Source organism: Mobula birostris, chromosome 6 (assembly GCF_030028105.1).
Source record: "Mobula birostris isolate sMobBir1 chromosome 6, sMobBir1.hap1, whole genome shotgun sequence".
Classification (NCBI taxonomy): domain Eukaryota; kingdom Metazoa; phylum Chordata; class Chondrichthyes; order Myliobatiformes; family Myliobatidae; genus Mobula; species Mobula birostris.
This window is the reverse complement of record NC_092375.1, coordinates 68,155,902-68,177,650: the sequence shown is the minus strand read 5'-3', so window position 1 is coordinate 68,177,650 and position 21,749 is coordinate 68,155,902. Positions and strand designations below refer to the sequence as shown.

The 21,749-nt window shown below is 37.3% G+C and overlaps 1 protein-coding gene across 1 annotated transcript in view; it reads left to right on the top strand.

Moving 5' to 3' along the window:
- The window catches only part of LOC140199082 (cilia- and flagella-associated protein 47-like), a 697,686-nt gene that overhangs the window by 162,810 nt on the left and 513,127 nt on the right, over nt 1-21,749 (top strand). Inside the window, exons 22-25 of the mRNA XM_072260570.1 lie at nt 3,394-3,559; nt 18,698-18,798; nt 18,924-19,086; nt 21,146-21,344. Coding sequence (XP_072116671.1) covers nt 3,394-3,559; nt 18,698-18,798; nt 18,924-19,086; nt 21,146-21,344 — 629 coding nt within the window. The remainder of the gene's footprint in view (nt 1-3,393; nt 3,560-18,697; nt 18,799-18,923; nt 19,087-21,145; nt 21,345-21,749) is intronic.

The window sequence follows — 21,749 nt, the reverse complement described above, 5'->3', positions numbered from 1 at the left end:
ATTCCATTGCAATATTGGTTTTGTCTCATGTAGCAAGATACAGTGAAAAGTTTGTCTTGCATACTGTTTATACAGATCAAATCTATACACAGTGAACTGAGAGAGAAAAAGGTAAAACAATAATAATACGGAATAGAGTGTAAAACTACTGAAAAAGTTTGGGTCAGGTAAACTATGATCATAACGAGGTAGCTTGTGAGGCCAAGGGTGCATCTTATTATCCAAGAGGTCAATGTATGAGTCTGATATCAGTGGATAGAAGTTGTCCTTGAATCTTGTGGTATTTTCTTTCAGGCTTGTGTATCTTATATCTAATAGGAGAGGGAAGAAGAGAAAACGTCCAGGGTGGGTGAAGTCTTTGATTATGCTGGTTGCTTTACTGAGTCAATGAGAAGTATACAGTAGAGTTTGCTGTGGTTCCTGGGATGAGCTAAATATATCCACAACTCTACTGTTTCTTGTGGTCACATGCAGAGCATTTGCCATATCAAGCCATAATGCTTTCATAGTAGTAGTCATACTTTATTGATCCCGGGGGAAATTGGTTTTTGTTACAGTTGCACCAAAAATAATAAATAGTAATAGAAATAGTAATAGTAATACTACTATTAGTAAATAGTAAATAGTAATAGTCATGGAAATAATAAATAGTAATAAATAGTAATAGAAAATAGTAATAAATAGTTAAATAGTAATATGTAAAGTATGCCAGTAAATTATGAAATAAGTCCAGGACCAGCCTATCGGCTCAGGGTGTCTGACCCTCCAAGGGAGGAGTTGTAAAGTTTGATGGCCACAGGCAGGAATGACTTCCTATGACGCTCTGTGCTGCATCTCGGAGGAATGAGTCTCTGGCTGAATGTACTCCTGTGCCCACCCAGTGCATTATGTAGTGGATGAGAGATATTGACCAAGATGGCATGCAACTTAGACAGCATCCTCCTTTCAGTCACCACCGTGAGAGAGTCTATGGTGCATTGATAAAAAATAGTAAGAATTGATGGGAAGATGTTGGATTTCTTTAGTCTTCTAAGGAAGTTGAGGCATGGGTGAAGCTTCTTGACTGTTACATGAATGCATTTGGATCAGGACAGGACTATTGGTGATGTTTACACCTAAGAACTGGAAGCTCTTAACCCTCTCAACCTCATCATTGTTTTTGTAGACTTTCTGAAGTCAATGACCAGCTATTTTCTTTCAAGATTCAAGTTTGTTTGTCATGTGCACATCAAAATAATGCGTCATTTGCATTAATAACCAACATACCTGAAGGTATGCTGAGGCAGAGCCCACAAGTGTCACCAGACATTCCCACGCCACCATACCATGTCCGCAATGCTTAGCAGAACAACACGGGACACAGAACGCAAGAAACAACAACAGCAAAGTCAAGTCCTGTCCTCCCTCCCATCCACACATATACGCCGTCCTTTAACCCCAGGACAGTAGACACAGTTTTGGGCTTGCAGACATTGGGCTGAGACTTCCCCAGTGGACTGTCAGAGATTCGCAGACCCAGCTCCAGCCAACGGACATTGACTTTCAGACTTTTGATTTGACCCTTGGGCTACGATCTTCGATATCAATCCTAGGATACTAGGCCTTGAATTCCAGACTCATCAATGATGTGACTCTGAACACCAGGCCTTGAACTCCAGTCTTGTCAATTCATGAACCCTGGAGGTCATTGGTAGCTCACTCTTTCTGTCTGCACATACCTCCAGCTCTAGAACCTGCTGATAGCTCATTGTCCTAGGTGAACCCTCAGTCACTCACTGCCAGTTTGACATTTGACATTCAACATCTGACCATGGATGCTCCATATCTATGTCGCTGATCTTCAGATGAGGAGTGAAGACATAGACTCTGGTCTGTCTTCTGATTTTTCACCTCTATTTCTGAACGCTAACCTGACCTCTAACTCCCCTCTCTGTCCCTAAAACCATCCTTATGAACCTAAAAAAATTCAAAATTAAACAAACAATTAAAAAAGCAGCTAATTCTGTGCTCTGACTCAATGAAGGTTGCAACTCAGTGACATCCTTGATGTTTTGTTGACTTTGAGGGAACATGTCATGACACCATGTCACTAAGCTCTCTATCTCCTTCCTATACTCTGATTCATTGTCATTGAGATGTGTCCCACTGCAATGGTATTATCTGCAAACTTGTAGCCGGAGTTAGAGCAGAATCTGGCCATGAAGTCATGAGTGTACAGGGAGCAGAGTAGGGGGCTGAGAACTCAATTCTTTAGAGTAACAGTGTTGAGAATAATAGTGGCAGAGGTTTTGTTGCCTATTCTTACTGATTGCAGTCTGTTGATCTGAAAGTCAAGAATCCAGTAGAAGATGGAGGCATTAACTCCCAGGGTCTGGAGTTAGGTGATGAGTTTGCTTGGAATTATAATAATGAAGGCAAAATATATTCAAGGATATAATTACGAAGTGCAATGAACAGCACAGTTTTCGTAAGACAGTAAAGTGAGTTACTTTGACTAGTCACACCTGGAAAGGATTTTTTAATCCTTGTCGATTTCTTATATGCTACATTAATTAGCCATAGCAAATTGCCTCTAGTGTGGCATATTTGAGATAGTGGATGTGGTGTGGGAGCAGAGAAAACATAGAACAGTCAAATATAGGAACAGGCTCTCTAGCTCAGTTTACCTATGCTGACCTGATGTCAATTTAAACGACACATATGTCCACACATGGTTAAGATACTCTGCTCCAACCTTCTTTCCCTATCTGTTCATGTACTTGCCTCTTAAACATTGCAATCATATCTGCATCCGCCACATTCCCCGAGAGCATGTACCAAGCACTTACCATTCTCTGTGTAAAAATTACTTGCCTCATTCTGTATATCTTCTTTAAACTAGCCCTTCTCAACTGAAAGCTATGTCCTCTTGTATTTGACATTTCTACTCTGGGAAAGAGACTCTGTCTACCCTGAATATGCCTCTCATAATTTTGTATGTTATTGACAAGAATGTGGGAAAAATGAAGTAGTCTAGAGAAGGATCAGTATAAAAATGGTGCTCGATGGTTGGCATGAATTTGTTGGGCTGAATGGCCTGCTTCTATGCATATCTTTTAATGACATTATAATCCTTCAAGTAACCTGAGGCCCACTGATTCTGTTCTAGTGACGTTTTTGACATTTTCCTGCTTGATTATGCTGATCTTATTTTTTTTTATAACCTGTGTTCTATCAGTGCATTAGTTTGGAAACTTATCCTTGAGAATCCTTTGAAATGTTCGGCATATTTTCAGTGTATTTTGCCAATTGCATCCCTCACAGTAACTTCACATCAAATTTTTAGAATAAAATATTATAGTTATTCTCATTTTGGAAAGATATAACATAGCAATTACTTTTTTTTGTATTTAGGTAGCAGCCTATGATTTTAATCTGCCAATCAACATTAATGGCAATATATCACCATCTCCTCCTCCAAGTTCTATGCCACCTGATCCTTATGATGATACGTCTACAGATTCTTCTTCAGGGCAACTTCAAAGTGCTCCTACACCATCTTGCAGAGTGAAAGCTACAGGTACTGTAGGTTCATAAGAGGAAGAAAATACCAATGTAAATGATCTCTTTCTGACAAAAACAAAATTATAGATGCTGGAAATCTGAAATTAAATTAGAGAATGTTGGAAGTACTCGGCAGATCAGGCAGCAGTTTTGAAGGGGGAGCATAGTTAACCATTCACATTGAAAATAACTGAGAAAGAATGATAAAATAGATAGTTATAAGTTGCAGAAAAGGTGGTGGGAGTGATTGGTAGGACAAGGGAATATCTGTGATGCAATGAGCCAAGGTTGCTGTTGTGATACTTTGTAAGGTCCTTTCATCAGATTATCAGTACAGTTATTGGATGATAATACAGATAAAGGTGCATAAAGTATTGGGCTACGGGACATGTCCTGGAGGTTGGGGTGCACCAATGCAGAAGAAGAACTGAGTCAGTGTCACAGAGTTACCTGAAGTATGAGGCTGGAGTATTGCATACAGTTCTGATTGTCCCATTATAGGGAGGATGTTGAGGGTTTATAAAGGGTGTAGAAGAGATTTACCAGGCTGCTGCATGGATTAGAGGGCATGTGTTCTCCATAAGAGGTTGGACATACTTGGATTGTTTTCTCTGATGAGGGGTGATCTGACAGAGATTTATAAGATTATCAAGAGGCATAGATAGAAACGCAGAAACATAGAAAACCTGCAGCACAATACAAGCCCTTCAGCCCACAAAGCTGTGCCGAACATGTCCTTACCTGAGAGATTACCTAGGGTTACCCATAGCCCTCTATTTTTCTCAGCTCCATGTATCTGTCCAGGAGTGTCTTAAAAGACCCTATCGTATCCATCTCCACCACTGTCGCCGGCATCTCATTCCACACACTCCCACCCTCCGCATCAAAAACTTACCCCTGACGTCTCCTCTGTACCTACTTCCAAGCACCTTAAAACTGTGCTCCCTCGTGCTAGCCACTTCAGCCCTGGGAAAAAGCCTCTGATTATCCACCCAATCAATGCCTCTTATTCACCTGGTAAGATAAGAGTAGACAGACAGTATCTTTCCCAGGGTTGAAATGTCTAAAACCTGAGGGCATGTGCTTAAGGTGAGAGTGGGTAATTTTAAAGGAGATGTGAGGGGCAGATTTTTAATAGATTGGAGGATGACAGAAATGTACTGCCTGGGGTGGTGGCAGAGGCAGATACATTAAGGATTTTTAAGAGACATTTAGATAGGCACATGAATGTGAGGAAAACAGAGAATATGGACATTACGTAGGCAGAAGAGATTAGTTAGCCATTTGATTACTAATTTAATTGGTTCAACACAACATTGTGTGACAAGGGGCCTCTTACTGTTCTGAACTGTTCTATGTAACTCATTTTCTTTCTCTGCATTAGTCTGGTTATTTCTGCCAAATACCTTTTTCTCTATAATATGTTTTTCTAGCTTTGATAGAACTGATTGTCATAAATTAGACCTGATTTATTGTTGCCAAGGTCCAGATTCTTCTCACTAAATTGCACCAGGTTCCCTCTAGTTCATATGAAAATGTTCTGGTGTTACTGAGAGTGTGAATCAATTTTCAGTTTGTATTTTATTCAGCGGTAAATAAACAAGCACTGCTTTGTTGGTCAGAGTAGCAATTATTAATTATATTAACAAATGATTTGGTTTTGCTTTTCTCTTCCCCTGGCTCCACCCCCCCCCCCGCTGCAACACCTGCTGCTCAAAGTTAGCTACTTGTTTTTATTTTTGTATTGCAACCTTGTTATATAGGTCAGGGGTCATCTTTGGGACAATGTTGTCACACTATTTCACACAAATCACTTCAGCTTTCTATAGCTAATCAACCAACTTCCTCTCTATTGTGGGCATTAGCTATCCCTGTTATGCTGTTGTTGCTTTCTTTTGTGATCTAACCTATAATTTGAAATTTATTGTATCTTTCCAAATAAAGTTCAGGGCCATATTTTGTCTGAACAAATGGCAGAATTACCAGTGAAATAAGATTATCAGTGTAATAGTTTATTTGTTGATGTCTTCAGAATGATTTTACAATGCAAGTTAAACAGGGATTTCTTAACATATTTCATATCATCCACCCAATATAGACAATGTTGATTCCATTATTTGTAATGAATTGGAGATTTTACTGTGATTATCAACTGCTCTTCATTTCAGGGAACCAGTCTTGTTTTGTGCATGTCGACCTGTTTTGAATGCTCATTTCTCTGTTGCTCCATTTACCCCTCGTGCTTGGTTATACTTGAAATGTATTGATGGACGTTCTTTTTGGACTGGAAGGGGAAAAAGAGTTTAGCCAGGGATAATGGTATATTAAGTGAGTGGGCAAATAAATTACACGTAGAATGTGGGAATATGTGAGGTTATTTGGTGGAAGAATAAGAAGGCAGAATATTGTTTAAATGGAGAGAGACTACAGAATGTTGCTGTCAGAAGGAACTCAGTGTCTTCAAACGTGAAATGCTGAAAGAAGTCATCCAGGTTCATGCAGGCAGATGGAATGTTGGGTCTTTAACAAGTGGGATAGAACTCAAAGGAATGAAGTCATGTTTCAACCTGTCAGGGCATTAATAACGTCATATCTAGAGTGCCATGTGCAATTTTCTTATTTAAGAAAGGATCTATTTCCATTTGAGATAGTTCAGAGAAGCTACACTTGGATTATTCTGTGGAGGAAAGTGTTATTTTATGAATAACAATTGGATTAGTTTGTAGTCTACTCCTTTTTTTTAAGGAAGGAAACATAAGCTTAATAAAATATAATATTCTGGGGAGGTTGAGCAGGACAGAAACTGAAAGGATATTTCCTTCATGTGGGACTATAGAACTATAGGGCAAGTTTCAAAATAAGTTGTTATCATTTAAGATCAAGGCGAGGAGGAAACTCTCTTGGAGATTTGTGAATTCATGATCTCTTGCTTCAACATAAGGAAATTGTGTTGCTAAAATTGATGTCAATTCAATCACCCTTTGGAAGGCAAACCATAACCATGCCAAAGTTGTTATCTCATTTAAAATTGTGAACATTTATAACACCTCACTTCAGCACATAATAAAGAGTAAAAAAATCACCATAATTATAGCAGGAATCTCTTTTGGTACCTATACTTATTCAGCACATTTTAAACAGATGGAAAATAGGGATGTAGACTTTATAAAGAATACTATCACCACAATATAGATTTAATCTGCCTGGTATCTTGGCATTGTACATTGATCTGCACTTATGTCTTCCCTGTACCTATGTTCCTTTTGAAGTTCTTACATTTGGTTCATAGACTATAATGGGTGTCAAATCATCTACCAATTTGATGAAGATGCCACAAGGGAGTGATTGAATGCATACTTAATATGGAAGGTGGTTTGCTGTTGGCCTAGCTAAGTAAGCCCACAACCAGATCAGATCAAAACTTAGGAGTTGAGCCACGTTCGGTACTAACTGATGAATGACAACTGCAAGGAAGCTCAATGAATATCTTCACCTTCTGTGGTGATAGAGCTCAATCTCTGAGTGCAAACAACTAGTGTGCAGCATTTATTGTTATCTCCAAACCTGGTGTGTGGAGTGAATGATCTGCTTCTGCCATCACATGTGTTCCCTATTACGCAGAAGTCTTGTCTTCAGGCCAATTTGAATGACTCCATATGATATCAGAATGCTGCTGAGTACACTGGATACAGCAAAGACTGTGGAGCATGATAACATTCTGGTTACAGTGGCAAGTCAGGAACAGTTTTATCCTTCAACCATCAGGCTCCTGAAACAGCGTGGATAACTTTATTGACCTCAACATTGAACTGATTCCACAACCTATGGACTCACTTTAAAGGACTCAACCAATGTTCTCAGTATTATTTACATACTTACTTTAAATTTTCACAAATTGTCTTGTTTTGCACATTGGTTGTTCATCAATCTTTTTTTAAAAATCTTTTTATTAATTATTATTGAAAATCGACAACAGAAAAAAATCATCAAAATAATCAAGATAACATATCCATATGTAAAGTAAAAGTTAAACTATCAACCAGGCTGAGCCATATATCAATAATAATCAAAAAACAAAGTATTAAGGTTTTTTTATGGAAAAAGGAAAGAAAGAAAAAAAAGAACCTTTACTAACTAAAACAGAGAAAACCCCTAATAACTAAAAACAAGGAAAAAAAACCTATTTGGAGCACAAACCCGGAGCTATGCGCCATACAAGCTTCCATAAAAAAAGACATCAAACCACCAACCAAATGCATATAAGCAAGCATCAGAGAATAGTAATAACTGGCAAAAGAACCCCACCTTTTCTCGAAGTCAAATTTGGGATCAAAAGTTCGACTTCTAATTTTTTCCAAACTAAGACATAACATCACCTGAGAGAACCATTGTATCAAAGTGGGAGCAGAGGCATCTTTCCATTTTAATAAAATAGCCCTTCTAGCCAATAATGTGACAAATGCAATTACGTATTGGTCAGATATAGAAATACCGTGAATATATTGAGGAATTATATCAAACAAAACTGTCAATTTATTAGGTTGTAAATTGATTTTTAAAGCTTTAAAGATTGTAGAAAAAATAGATTTCCAAAATTATTTCAATACAGAACATGACCAAAACATATGTGTCAATGTAGCTATCTCAGTTTTGCACCTATCACACTGACTATTTACATTAGGAAATATTTTAGACAATCTCTCTTTAGTCAAATAATAACGATGTACAATTTTAAATTGAATTAGAGAATGACTGGCACAAATTGAAGAAGAGTTAACCAGCTTCAGAATTCGCAACCAATCCTCTGTTATCAAGGTCATATTAAGCTCTCTTTCCCAATCTTGCTTAATCTTAAGTAAAGGATAATTATCCTGTTGTAATAATAAATTATAAATTTTCCCAATAAAACCTTTCACTAAAGGGTTCATTTTTAAAATAATGCCTAACAGGTCAGAGTCTTGTATATATGGAAAATTACTTTAAATATTCTTGTAAAAAATGTCTGACCTGAAGACATTGAAAAAAATGTGAGTATCAGAGAGAGTATTTAGTTACTAATTTCTCAAAGGACATCAATCGACCTTCTTGAAACAAGTCCATAAAGGAAAAAATTCCTGTATTCCTCCAAAGAGAAAAGGTAGGATCACTAAGTGAAGGTTTAAATAAATAGTTTCGATAAATTAAACTAAAAAGGTTAAATTTTTTAAGATTAAAAAACTTACAAAACTGGTACCAAATTCGTAATGATTGATTAATCATAGGATTTATATTTAGAATAGAAATTTTGGCTAATTGTACAGGTAAAGGAGCTCCTAATAACGAAGTTAAATGAAGTTGTTTCACAATTTTCAATTCCAAATCAACCCAAGATGGTCATTCCTTTTATCGATCCAATATAACCAAGAACGCACATAATGTATATTAACCGCCCAATAGTACATTCTTAAATTAGGCAAGGTAAGACCTCCATCCTTTTTTAATTTTTGTAAATGACATTTTCCAATTCTTGGTCTTTTATTATTCCAAACAAAAGATGAAATAATAGAGTCAACCTGATCAAAAAACTTCTTAGTTAGAAAAATAGGAATGTTTTGAAATACATATAAAAATTTTGGTAAAATCATCATTTTAACTGCATGAATTTGACCTACTAACGAAAGCATAAGTGGATTCTATCTAGAAAAAAATTGCTTCATAAAATCCACTAAGGGAACTAAATTAGCTCTATAAAGGTCTCCGTAGTTTTTAACGATGATAATACCTAATTATTTAAAAGAATACGTAACTTTTAGAGGAATATTACCATATATAGATGTGGAATCATTTAAAGGAAATAATTCACTTTTATGCAGGTTTAATTTATATCCTGAAAACAATCCAAATTCATTTAATAATTTCAATAAGATAGGAATAGATTCTTCGGGATTCGAAATATAAACCAAAAGATCATCCGCATAAAGGGAGATCTTATGAATAGTCCCATTTATAGAAATTCCTTGAATATTTTTAGCTTCACGAAGTGCAATAGCCAAGGGTTCCAACATCAAGTTAAGTAACAGAGGACTTAATGGACATCCTTGTCTCGTACCCCGGGAAAGTTGAAAAAAGGGAGATCTACAGTTATTAGTGATAACAGTAGCAATAGGGCTTTTATATATCAATCTAATCCATTTATTAAAATTAGTACCAAAGCTAAATTTCTCTAAAACTTTAAATAGCTATTTCCATTCAACTCTAACCTTTTCAGCATCTAGAGGAACAACACACTGGGGAGTCTTAGAGAGGGATGAGTATATAACATTTAACAATCTCCGAGTATTAGAAAAAGAATAACGGCCTTTTATAAAACCCGTTTGATCCTGAGGAATAATCTTAGCAGGTATATTCTCCATCCGATTAGCTATTATTTTTGAAAGAATTTTGGCATCCACATTTAATAATGAAATAGGTCTATATGAAGAACAATCAGCAGGATCTTTATCTTTCTTAAGAATTAAAGAAATAGGAGCTTCATAAAATGTGGAAGGTAACTCTCCTAACAGAAAAGAATCTTTAAGCATTTCCAACATATAAGGAGTAAGCAAATGTTCAAGTTTTTTATAAAACCCTACAGTAAAACCATGCAATCCAGGACCTGTACCAGATTGCATTGAAAGAATAGCTTTCTGAATTTCTCTTTCAGTGAAAGGAGCAGCAAGAATTTGCTGATCTTCAATAGATATTCTAGGAAAATCAATCTTTTGTGAAAAGGCATACATATTAGAAGGGTCAGCTGGAAATTGAGATTTATAGAGTTCACTGTAATAGTCTTGAAAAATTTTATTAATATCTTCATAATTACTAGCTAAACTACCATCTCCCTTATGAATTTTTAAAATTTGCCTTTTAGCTCTAACTGCTTTAAGTTGAGATGCTAATAGCTTGTTACTTTTATCTCCAAACATATAAAATTGACTTTTTAATTTAAGCAAATTTCTTTCAATAGTAAATTATATTGTGATTGAAGTTCAACCCTTTGTTTAAATAAATCAACATTAGGAGAAACTGCATAAGTGTTATCCAGATCTTTAATTAGTTTGGAAATTCTATCTAACTCTATTTTTGTCAGTTTCTTAAGTTTAGCCAAATAAGGTATTATCTGACCTCGCAAATATGCTTTGAGTGTATCCCATATAATCAATTTCGAAACATCTCCTGTATTATTAAAAAGAAAGAAATCTTTTATCTGAATCTCTATAAATTTAACCAAGTCCGAACTTTGTAACAAATTTTCTGGAAAGCGCCAAGGTAAGTTTACATTACTAACATCATTTAGCTCAAAAGTTAAGCTTAAAGGCGCATGGTTCGAGACTGCAATAGCATCATATTCACATTTCTGAACTTTAGGCAAAAATCGGAAATCAGCTATAAAGTAATCAATTCTCGAATATTTATTATGAACATGTGAATAAAAAGAATAATCTCTGTCATTAGGTTGTAACTTTCTCCAGATTTCTATCTAACCGTAATCAGTTAAAAAAGAATTAATAAGTGTTGCCAAACGACTCAGAAGCTGCTGATTGGTTGAACTTTTGTCAGTCAAAGGGTTTAAACAACAGTTGAAGTCACCTCCCATCAGCAGCATATATTCATTTAAGCCTGGTAATAAACCAAATACATTTTTAAAAAAAGGATCATCTACATTAAGTCCGTATAAATTCACCAGGACAATTTTTCTATTACAAGTTGTTCCTTTAATAATTAAAAATCTACCATTATTATCTGAAACAATGTCTTCTTGAATAAATAAAATATTAGATTTAATAAAAATGGATACTCCCTTTGTTTTATTTTGACAAGTAGCATGATATTGAAGGCCCTTCCATGTTTTAAAAAACCTATTTTGATCGCCCGTTCTGATATGCGTTTCTTGAACAGAAATTATATCGGGCTGGAATCGATTAAAAACTTTAAATGTCTTCTTTCGCTTAACAGGGTGATTCCAGCCACATACATTCCAACTAATAACATTTATCTGTTTAAGTACCATTGAATATGATTCTTAAACACAACAATACACGTACACCATCGCAGGCTAATCAAAGATGGCGGTGATGAATATAACAAAATAGAAAACGCCATGCTCCGGAACTCCATAATGGGAAAAAATACAAAAAGTGTGTGTGGAAAAAAAAATCCCACAATAAAACCCCAAAATACAAAAATACCCCCAAACCTCCCACCATCCCCAAAGAAGGAAATCCGGCAAAAGAAAGAAAGGTCGGAATGCATCCCCAAGAAAAGACATAAGAACGGAATTCCGCGTGCCGCTCAGTTTAAATAATGATTTAAAAAATTTTCTCCCAATTCCCCCCTCCCCCTTACAACGAAAATACGTAACCTTAAGATAAGAAAGCCCAACGAAGAAAAAAATGTTTATACTTAATCATTGAAAATAGGCTAAAGGAATGCGGAGACAGTCTCCAAAGACACCAAAACAATACTATTAACTCAAACAGTTTAATCTCTAAAGAGAGAAAATCAGCGCCATTATTCTTTAACTTACTACCTTATTTCACAAAAGAATTAAAGCTAATTATCTATTACTAAACACTCCATAATATAAGAAAAAAATCTATATAAACTGCAAGCAAACTATCACTTAATTAATAAAGAAAAAGAAAAATAGAGACATAATCAAACCAGTTCACAATCTACCCGCTGTATTAATTCACTCCGTATACTAAAGAGTCTTCAAAAAAAAGTCATTCTTTAATCAAACCAAGAAGGCCACCTCTTCTTTAAGTAATCCATCAATCAAAAGATATCTTCAGCATACCGAAATCTTCAAAACCCGTTTTTTTTCAGAGAATTATTCGGAGACTCTAATATCCTTCATACTTCAGCCGATTCCAAAATAGAGTTGACAAAATCCAATGCCGCTTGGGGATCCAAGAAGACACGAGGGGTAGAGTCTTTAGGAAATAGCTTTAATCTTGCTGGATATCTCAAGAATGGAAAAAGTTTTTTCGTAAGCAATTTTCATGACCGGTATGAATTTGATCCGTTGTTCCATAACTTCCCGTGGATAATCTTCATAAAAACGGATCTCGGAACCGTTAAATTAAAAAACTTTCTGTTTTCTTGCACATTTTACGATTTGATCTTTAACTTTAAAGCCGAAGCAAGTCGACTAAAATTTGTCGAGCTTTACCTGACGAAGTAAAAATTCTGTGAGCTCTTTCAATCTCGGGAGGCTGAGATAGAATGTCCGGGAACAGAGATTGAAACAGATTGGCAAAATAATCCAATAGATTCCCAGATTCAGAGTGTTCCAGAAGACCTAAAATACAAATGTTATTTCGACAAGACTTTGCCTCTAAATCGACAATTTTGCATTGAGTCTGTTCCAGTCGGGTTGAAATATCCGCAATCTGACATTTCGATTCTTTAAACTCAGTATTCAAGGAAAGAATATTTTCCTCAATAGTTTGTAAACTCTGTTGGAACGACTTCAACAAGGAAGTGTTATTATCTATTTTGTTATTGAGAGCCACCAACGTACGTTCCAAATGCTCAGCCCAGACAGGCATATCTTCTGATTTTTCTTTCGAAGCTTTTTCCTTTCCATTGCTGGGTTCAAAAGGCTGTTTTCCACTTCTTAAAGGATACGACATAATGACCACTATTTCCCTCTAAAATCCAAAAAATAAAAGTTGAATAATTCAAGGTTTAGACTGGGGAAAAGGAGGAATTAAAGGCAGCCACAAAATGTATGTATTACTCCATTGAGCTGCAGGCGGAAGTCTCCTTCATCAATCTTTGTGCGTAATTTTTTTTATTGATTTTGTCCTATTTCTCTGTTCTACTGTAAATGCCTGCAGGAAAATGAATTTCAAGGTAGTATATGGTGACATACTGTTTATGTATTGCCATAATAAATTTTCCTATAAACACGCTCCAGAATGAGCTGTGGCTCCATCTATAAATTTGGTGTCCACCTAATAATGTGGAAAATTGTTCAAGCGCTTCCTGTCCATCAAAGGCAGGAGAAATACAATCTGGATATTTACTTCAATCACACAAAAGAACTGTGCCGATCAACTGGCTGGAAAGTTCACTGTGATCTATAACCTCTGGCTTCGACAGTCTGATGTACTCACCTGCTTTAAGCAGGCTTCACTTATACTGGTGCCTAAGAAGAACATGGTAACCTGCCTCAATGACTTCATCCAGTAGCACTTGCATTTACAGTGATTAAGTGTTTTGATGATGAAACATATCAACTTCTGCTTGAGAAGTGACTTGGATCCACTACATTTTGCCGACTGGGGCACCAGGTCCACAGCAGATGCCATTTCATTTTGGTAGAACTAATCAAAATAGGACATACATGGTAAATGGTAGGGCATTAAAGAATGCTTTAGAACAGAGGGATCTAGGAATAATGGTGCATAGTTCCCTGAAGATGGAATCTCATGTGGATAGGGTGGTGAAGAAAGCTTTTGGTTTGCTGGCCTTTATTAATCAGAGCATTGAGTATAGGAGTTGGGATGTAATGTTGAATTTGTATAAGGCATTGGTAAGGCCAAATCTGGAGTATTGTGTACGGTTCTAGTCACCGAATTATAGGAAAGATGTCAATAAAATTGAGAGAGTACAGAGGAGGTTTACTAAAATGTTGCCTGGGTTTGATCTCCTAAGTTACAGAGAATGGTTGAACAAGTTAGGTCTTTATCCTTTGGAGCGTAGAAAGTTGAGGGGAGACTTGATAGAGGGGTTTAAAATTATGAGGGGGATTGATAGAGTTGACGTGGTTAGACTTTTTCCATTGAGAGTGGGGAAGATTCAAACAAGAAGGCATGGGTTGAGAATTAGAGGACAAAAGTTTAGGGTTAACATGAGGGGGAACTTCTTTACTCAGAGAGTGGTAGCTGTGTGGAATGAGCTTCCAGAGGAAGTGGTTGAGGCAGGTTCTATGTTGTCATTTAAAGTTAAATTGGATAGATATATGGACAGGAAAGGAATGGAGGGTTATGGGCTGAGTGCAGGTCGGTGGGAATAGGATGGGGTAAGAGTTCGGCACAGACTAGAAGGGCCAAGATGGCCTGTTTCTGTACCGTAATTGTTATATGGTTATATGGTTATTGGCTCTTCACTCAATCCTGGAATATCTGGACAACAAAAATACATACATCAGTGTGCTCGTTATTAACTACACCTCAGTATTCAATATGATTGTCCCTTCAAAACTAATCAGTAAGCTTCAAGACCTTGGCCTCAGTACCTCCTGTGGGATTAGGTCTTGGATTTTCTCACTTGCAGATCCCAGTCAATTCAGATTAGCAACAACATCTCCTCTACAATCTCCATCAACACAGTTGTACCACTAGGCTGTGTGCTTAGCCCCCTTGCTCTATTCACTTCATACTTATGACTGTGTGGCTAAGCACATATTCAAGTTGTTGATGAAATCACTATTGTAGGTGGTGACAAATCAGCATATAGGAGTGAGATTGAAAATCTGGCTGGGTGATGCCACAGCAACAGCTTCTTACTCAATGTCAGCAAAACCAAGGAGCTGATTATTGACTTCAGGAGGAGGAAATCAGAGGTCCATGAGCCCATCCTCATCAGAAGTGGAGAGGATCAGCAACTTTATATTCCCCAGTGTTATCATTTTGGAGGACCTGACCCAGGCCTAACATGTTAGTGCAATTACGAAGAGGCACAGATGCACCCCTACTTCCTCAGGAAAACACCCAAAATGTTGGAGGAACTCAGGTGTTGCTCCTCCACCGTGAGGATGGCATCATCTTGGCACAAGAGGAGGCCATGGATCGACATGTCAGAACAGGAATAGGAATTAAAATATTTGGCCATCAGAAAGTCCCCTTGTGGCAGATGGTGCAGAGGTGCCCAACGGAGCGGTCCCCCAATTTATAATGAGTCTCACCAATGTAGTGGAGGCCACATCAGGAGCATCGGACACAATGGACAACCATAGCAGATTCACAGGTGAAGTGTTGCCTCACCTGGAAGGACTGTGTGGGGCCCTGAGGGAGGAAATATATAGGCAGGTGTAGCACTTAAACCCTTGTAGTGCCTGGAGGGAGATTAGTTGGGAGGGATGAATGGACAAGGGAATTGCAGAGGGAGTGATCCCCGCAGGAAGTGTGGGGGGTGGGGTTTGGTAAGGATATGTTTAGTGGTAGGAGCCCTTTGTAGATGCTGGAAGTCATGGACGATAGTGTATTGGATGCAGAGGCTGATGGAGTGGTAGATAAGGACAAGAGGTACTCCATAACTATTAAAGTGGTGGGAAGATGGGGTTTTGGGAATTGGAGGAGATGTGAGTGAGGGCAGCATCAATAGTGGGGAAAGGGAAAACCTGTTCTTTAAAGAAAAAGGACATCACTGATGTCCAGGAATGGAAAGCTGTGTCCTGGGAACAGATGTGGCAGAAGTGAAGAAATTGAGAAAAGGGAATAATAGTATTTTTACAGGAGATAGTGTGGGAATAGATATAGCTGAGATAACCATGGGAATCAATGCAATAGGTTTACAAAAGATGTCAGTTGATAGTTTGTCTCCAGACGTTGGTGAGACCCGTTGTAAGTTAAGGACCCGCTTCATTGAGCACTTCTGCAACATCCACTACAAGTAGGACTTCCCAGTGGCCAAACATTTTAATTCCGATTCTCATTTCTATTCTGACGTGTTGATCCATGGCCGCCTTTTGTGTTAAGATGAGGCCACCCTCAGGGTGGAGGAGCAACGCTTTATATTCCGTCTGGGTACCCTCCAACACCTCTTTCTGGTGAACAAATTTCCCTGCCCTCCCCCACTTTTGCTTCTTCTCACCTGATTATTATTTTCCCCTGGGTCCCCTCCTCCTTCCCTTTATTCTATTGTCCACTCTCCTCTCCTATCAGATTCCTTCTTCTCCATCCCTTGACCTTTTCCACCCACCTGGTTTTGCTTATTACCTTCCAGCTGGCCTCTTTCCCCTCCTCTGATCTTTTTATTCTAGTATGTTTCCCCTTCCTTCTCAGTCATGAAGAAGGGCCTCAGCCTGAAACATTGACTGTTTACTCTTCTCCATAGATGCTGCCTGACCTACTGAGCTGCTCCAGTGTTTTGTTTGTGTTGCTTTGGATTTCCAGGATCTGCAGACTTTCTCGTATTTGTGATTGACTACAGGTTTCCCCCTACATTCCACCTCGTTTGTTTTTGTCCACATTAATGCACACCAACATCCCCTTAGGCCTGTTCTGTGCTTTGGAACAGAGAGAAAAGACTTTTATCATGGATAAGAGGGGTAAACCTGAATGTATTTTGGTAGATTGCCTTAAACTGGCCTACCAGGATTTGGAGGATTCTACTGCTATGCTCCTGCCATCATGACATGACCATGAGCATGTCAACGCACCTCTGGATGAGCCAGAGGTACCTGCTGTTCCTCCAGCCTTGGAATATAGGACCTGAGCCCGGCAGCTCATTTGAGCTCCAGACAGGCTCCCATTAATGGTTTTAGTGAATGCTGGTGGGGGTGGGGGGGGCTGTGTAGGGTTATGTAATTGGTGGAAAGTACATAATTCGCGACCACCGACATTGAGTTGGGGTTTTACTTTAAGAGACTGGTCTGATTGATGACATAATTATGTAAAGGCTTATTAACACTCCTTGTGTTCAGTTTTTTGGTGTTCAATAAATGAGTTGTTATGTGGTTTTATTTGTTAAAACTTACGGTATCATGACTATTTTCACAGAAAAAACAAATATGTTTAAAGTAAAAACAGTAGATGGATGGTCCTGCTGATTACTACAGGGACAGTTATCACTGAGGTATTTCTCAACTGCATTCTTTCAGCAGGGAAATAGCCGGTCCCTAAATCCCTGTTCTATTCATCCAGATACATGTACATAATGGGCATGATCTATAGACTAGCATCAAGGAAATTATAAGGAGTAATACAAATCATTGTGCATGGTCTACTTGGATTTCAGAAAAGCCTGATTGGAGAGGGAGAACAGCCTTTCACCATTTGAAGTGTGTGAACACAAAAAATGTGGTCTACAGGTGGTCTCCTGAATACTTCTGTGAACACTTCTGGATTACTTATTGCAGATATTTTAAGCATTTGTACCAAAAAAACATGTTTTTTCAGGATTCTCCTTATTTATCTGAAGCAAGAATGAAGCTTTTTAGTTTCTTCTCCCAGGCCTACGTCTAAGGCATTAATGCATCAATTACACATAGTTAGCTATGATGAACCAACAATATGCTTGATATAAGACTTTTAAAATAGATACTTTATTCTGAGCTCCACTCTGCTGAGGAATTGCCAAGTGATCAGAAGGAATAGATAAAAGAAAGCTCTCAAAGCCAACTTGAAAAAGTGCAACATCTCCACTGACTCATGGAAATTCCTGGCTAATGATAAATCAAAGCCGAGAAGGAGCATTCAGGGAAACATTTAGGGCCTTGAGTTCATTCATTGGGCTCCATAGATTCACAGCGTAAATCACAGAAGGAGGTACTACCTCCCATACCACACTGCTGCCATCCCGATCAAGGACCTCCTGATTCTCTTGTAACTGTGACTGCAGGTACCTCATTGGCTGCATCAGTCACCTCAAAACCCATAGAACTGCAATGGAATTACACAAATTACTCACAGTTTCAAAGGGCACCTTAGATAAAGTGAAGAAGACCTTAATGAATCGTCTGTTGTGTTATTTCCTGCAATTTAAGAGCAGTACTTCTATAAATCCATGTAAAAATGCAGTGTTGTTAAAATTTTGTGTAACCATTGTGGATTTTACCAGTAAGATTAAATGAGGGCAAATGAGATCCATTCTGAATGCTGGTATTCTACACTTTGATCAGTTTCACATGTTGAAACCTTAAACCTGTTGCAGTGTTTTATAATTTATTTGGATTATCTTAATTCTGCATGTGTCTTAATTATCTAATCTAGTGAGAATCAAATTTTGATCTCCCTCCTGATCTGTAGTTTGTTGTTTTAATATATATTGCTTTTAATTTAGATAATATTTAATTTTTTGATATATTTTCATATTATTCATTTTATCATTCATAAAATTTTGTATTACTTCTTTACTTGAAACAAAATGAGAAATCAACAAAATTGTTAACTTCATCTTTCAGCACTTTATCCACCAATTGAACTTTCAACTACAAAGGTGGAATTCTCCCTAATGACAGGATACAATGATTTAGGTGTTATTGCAGCAGAATCTTTTATAAAGGTATCATATTCTATGTCTATAATTAGTACTTCTTCTTACCATCTAAAAGTGACATTTTCTTTGTCTTAATTGAAGAAAAGCGTTATTGACCATTGTTTTATTTTTATTTTTGTATAATCTGAAAGAAAATTGAAATACTGAATACTTCGAGTAAAGAGGTAAAATGGATTTTCGATTTAAACAGTCAACAAAACAAAGCTCTCGATGAGGGTATTTTCAGAATCTATGACTTTAATGGGAGTCTTCAACCCAGCCAAAGACACTGCATTACAGTTGGCTTTTGCCCACGTAGGTATTTAATGTGAAAATATGCTTTTAAAAATAATTTTCTTTTGAAGCTGTTTCAGAAACCACAGTAGTACCTTAGATTCTTGCCTGTGGTAAGTGACTTACTTCTCAGAAGCAAAAGTAACTGGCTGTAAACTGATTTAATTGCAAATTATTTCATCATCTTGTTATTTTGTTGTTCTTAAAATTCTTGTTTTTCTCATAGCAAAGTGAATTGAAGTTTTTTTTAGCACCTGCTGTAAATTTCACTTGAAAACAATCAGTTAAAGTCATTACAAAGGTCCATCAGAGAGAGAAAGTTATAAAGCATAATTACTTAAGAAACTCTAGTGTATTCATTGTAGATATTAGAAGGCTATTTGATGGCCAGAAATTAATTGAATGGTATTCAACATTGTAAAAAATTATGCAAAATTCATACAATACATGCCATATGGCTCCAAAATGTTATAAATGACATCAGGTGTTTGAGTCTTCACCTGTCATATAAGTTTGATGTACAATATCTGTTAAGATTATCCTTGAGCTGCTTAAGTTAAGCACATCTTTTCATATAACCTGCCACCACCCAACCCCATTCTCCATAAGCAACTATATTCCCAAGTCAGCTGTCATAACTTTGAGCCATGCATTTCAGGGTCATTCTTCTGTCTTTGAATTACCTTTGTGCAGTAATATGCCTCAGAAAGTAGGTGTCTAAACTAAGCACCCAAGAGTTATTGTCCTCAAAATACTTAAATCTCTTCTCCAGTGGAAAAAATATCACTTTCATCACCTGTTAATTTCTCTTTACGTTAGCCACAAAATCTTATTTCCAATATTATAAAAGGTATCCTGCTTTGTATTATGAGTAGACGTAGAGATATAGATTAGATTCAGGCAAAACTTACTGCATGCTAGTTACATGTAGGTGTTTACATTTAGAATTGTCTTTATATTGCCAAGTATTTGAAGTTAAGCTGATTAGCCCCATTAATTTCAAGAGCTTCAGTTTGCTTCATCACAAAATCCATTTTTAAAATCCAAGTGTTGTAGATTAAAACAGGTAGATTATTTTAAATTAGAAGCTTGTTATGTTTTGCAAACTCCAAAACTAATCAAAATAAAAACACTTATTACATCTTATTACCACCTCAAAAATGTTGCATGTGTAAGGGGGTTTCGTCATTTATGTTACTGTGTAGGCTAATTAAAATGGCTTCCTTGTTATGTTATACTTGGGAATGCTTCTTTGTTATGTTAAACACTGAGAAAGTTCTTGCACTGGCAGTTTGTTTTGGATTATCTACTGATAAGAGGACAAATGAACCAATTAGGTTAGTTGTTATGCCTGTGGGGTGTCTGTCAGAGATTGTATGCGCGGGGTTTTGGGGGCAGAAGGTGGGAGAGAGAGACAGAGGATGGACCAGGTGCTGTGACGTCTGCTAACGGGGTCAGATCCCGAGCGGTGCGTTCAGCGAGGAGAGGAAACGGAGACGGACTCGTGTGGAGCGTCTGGTCGACCACTGTTGTTGGTCCCAGGTGGCTGGTTGAGGTGGTGCGAGGGGTTGCAGGGTGAAGAAGAAGGGTCCTGAGCTCCAACTGTTTGTGCACGAAGAGATTGAACTTTGATGAGTGTGGCGACTTTTATTTTCCTTTTATATTTTATTCTCTATTAATTATATAGTTCCAGTAATATCTATAAACTGTAAATCATTTAATCATATCTGGTGTATTGTCTGTTATTTGGGCGGGGTGGGGTACATCACACAGCATCCACGCAAGCTAATTACCCAGTTTGCCAGGGCCGAGGGCTGTTTCCCTAGACGACAGCGAGCCGAGCGACCCCGAGGCTGGCCAGGGAGGCTACACATGTTTTATCTGATCTAGCTTTTTCTATGTTAATTTGTTTCATTTAAATGGTATTCCTTGCTTGTTTGAAAATTATTTTAATGTTTGCATATATTTCTGTGAGGATAGAGCAGAGGGAGTTTCTGGTGAATTGGGGAGAATGTCAATAATTTGTATCATATTACCTCCAAAACTGATAATATTTTTTCTCTGCTTGCATATTTTTCAGGTTGCCCAGGCAATTATGAGGCTGAAATACCCATGTTTATTAATGAGGATAAGAGCATCCCTTATCGAGTAATTTCTGTGAATGGTATCATACATATCCCTAAAATGATTATAGATCCCCACTTTGTGAACCTGAACCCAGTTCCTCTAAACAGGGAGACTTCAGCAACAGTCCAAATTACTTGTTTAAACTATTTAAGGTTTGAACATTTTATTTCTTTTGTTTACTCTTATTCTAACATGAAGTTAATTATTGCTAGTGTCTTTTCATTAGGTTCATAAAATAACAGAGAATATTTAGAAACATGCTGCAATTTGGAAAAAAAAGAAAATGTGAGAGTTATTGGACTTTGAAAGTATAAAACAGAAGTTGGTATAAATAAGTAACAGAATAAACTGAAAGAGATGCAAAAACGTTCTGGTCTTTGGGACCAATAGTCATAATTCTATTAGTTTTAATATATTCAAGGACAAGGATAGTACTGGTATACCCAATTTAAAGCTCTAAAATCGGGCACGGCTAATTTTGATTGTATTAGACTGGAACCTGCCATGTTTTGTTGGGAGAAGCTGTTAGCAGGTAAATCCCTTAAGGGGTATAAGGG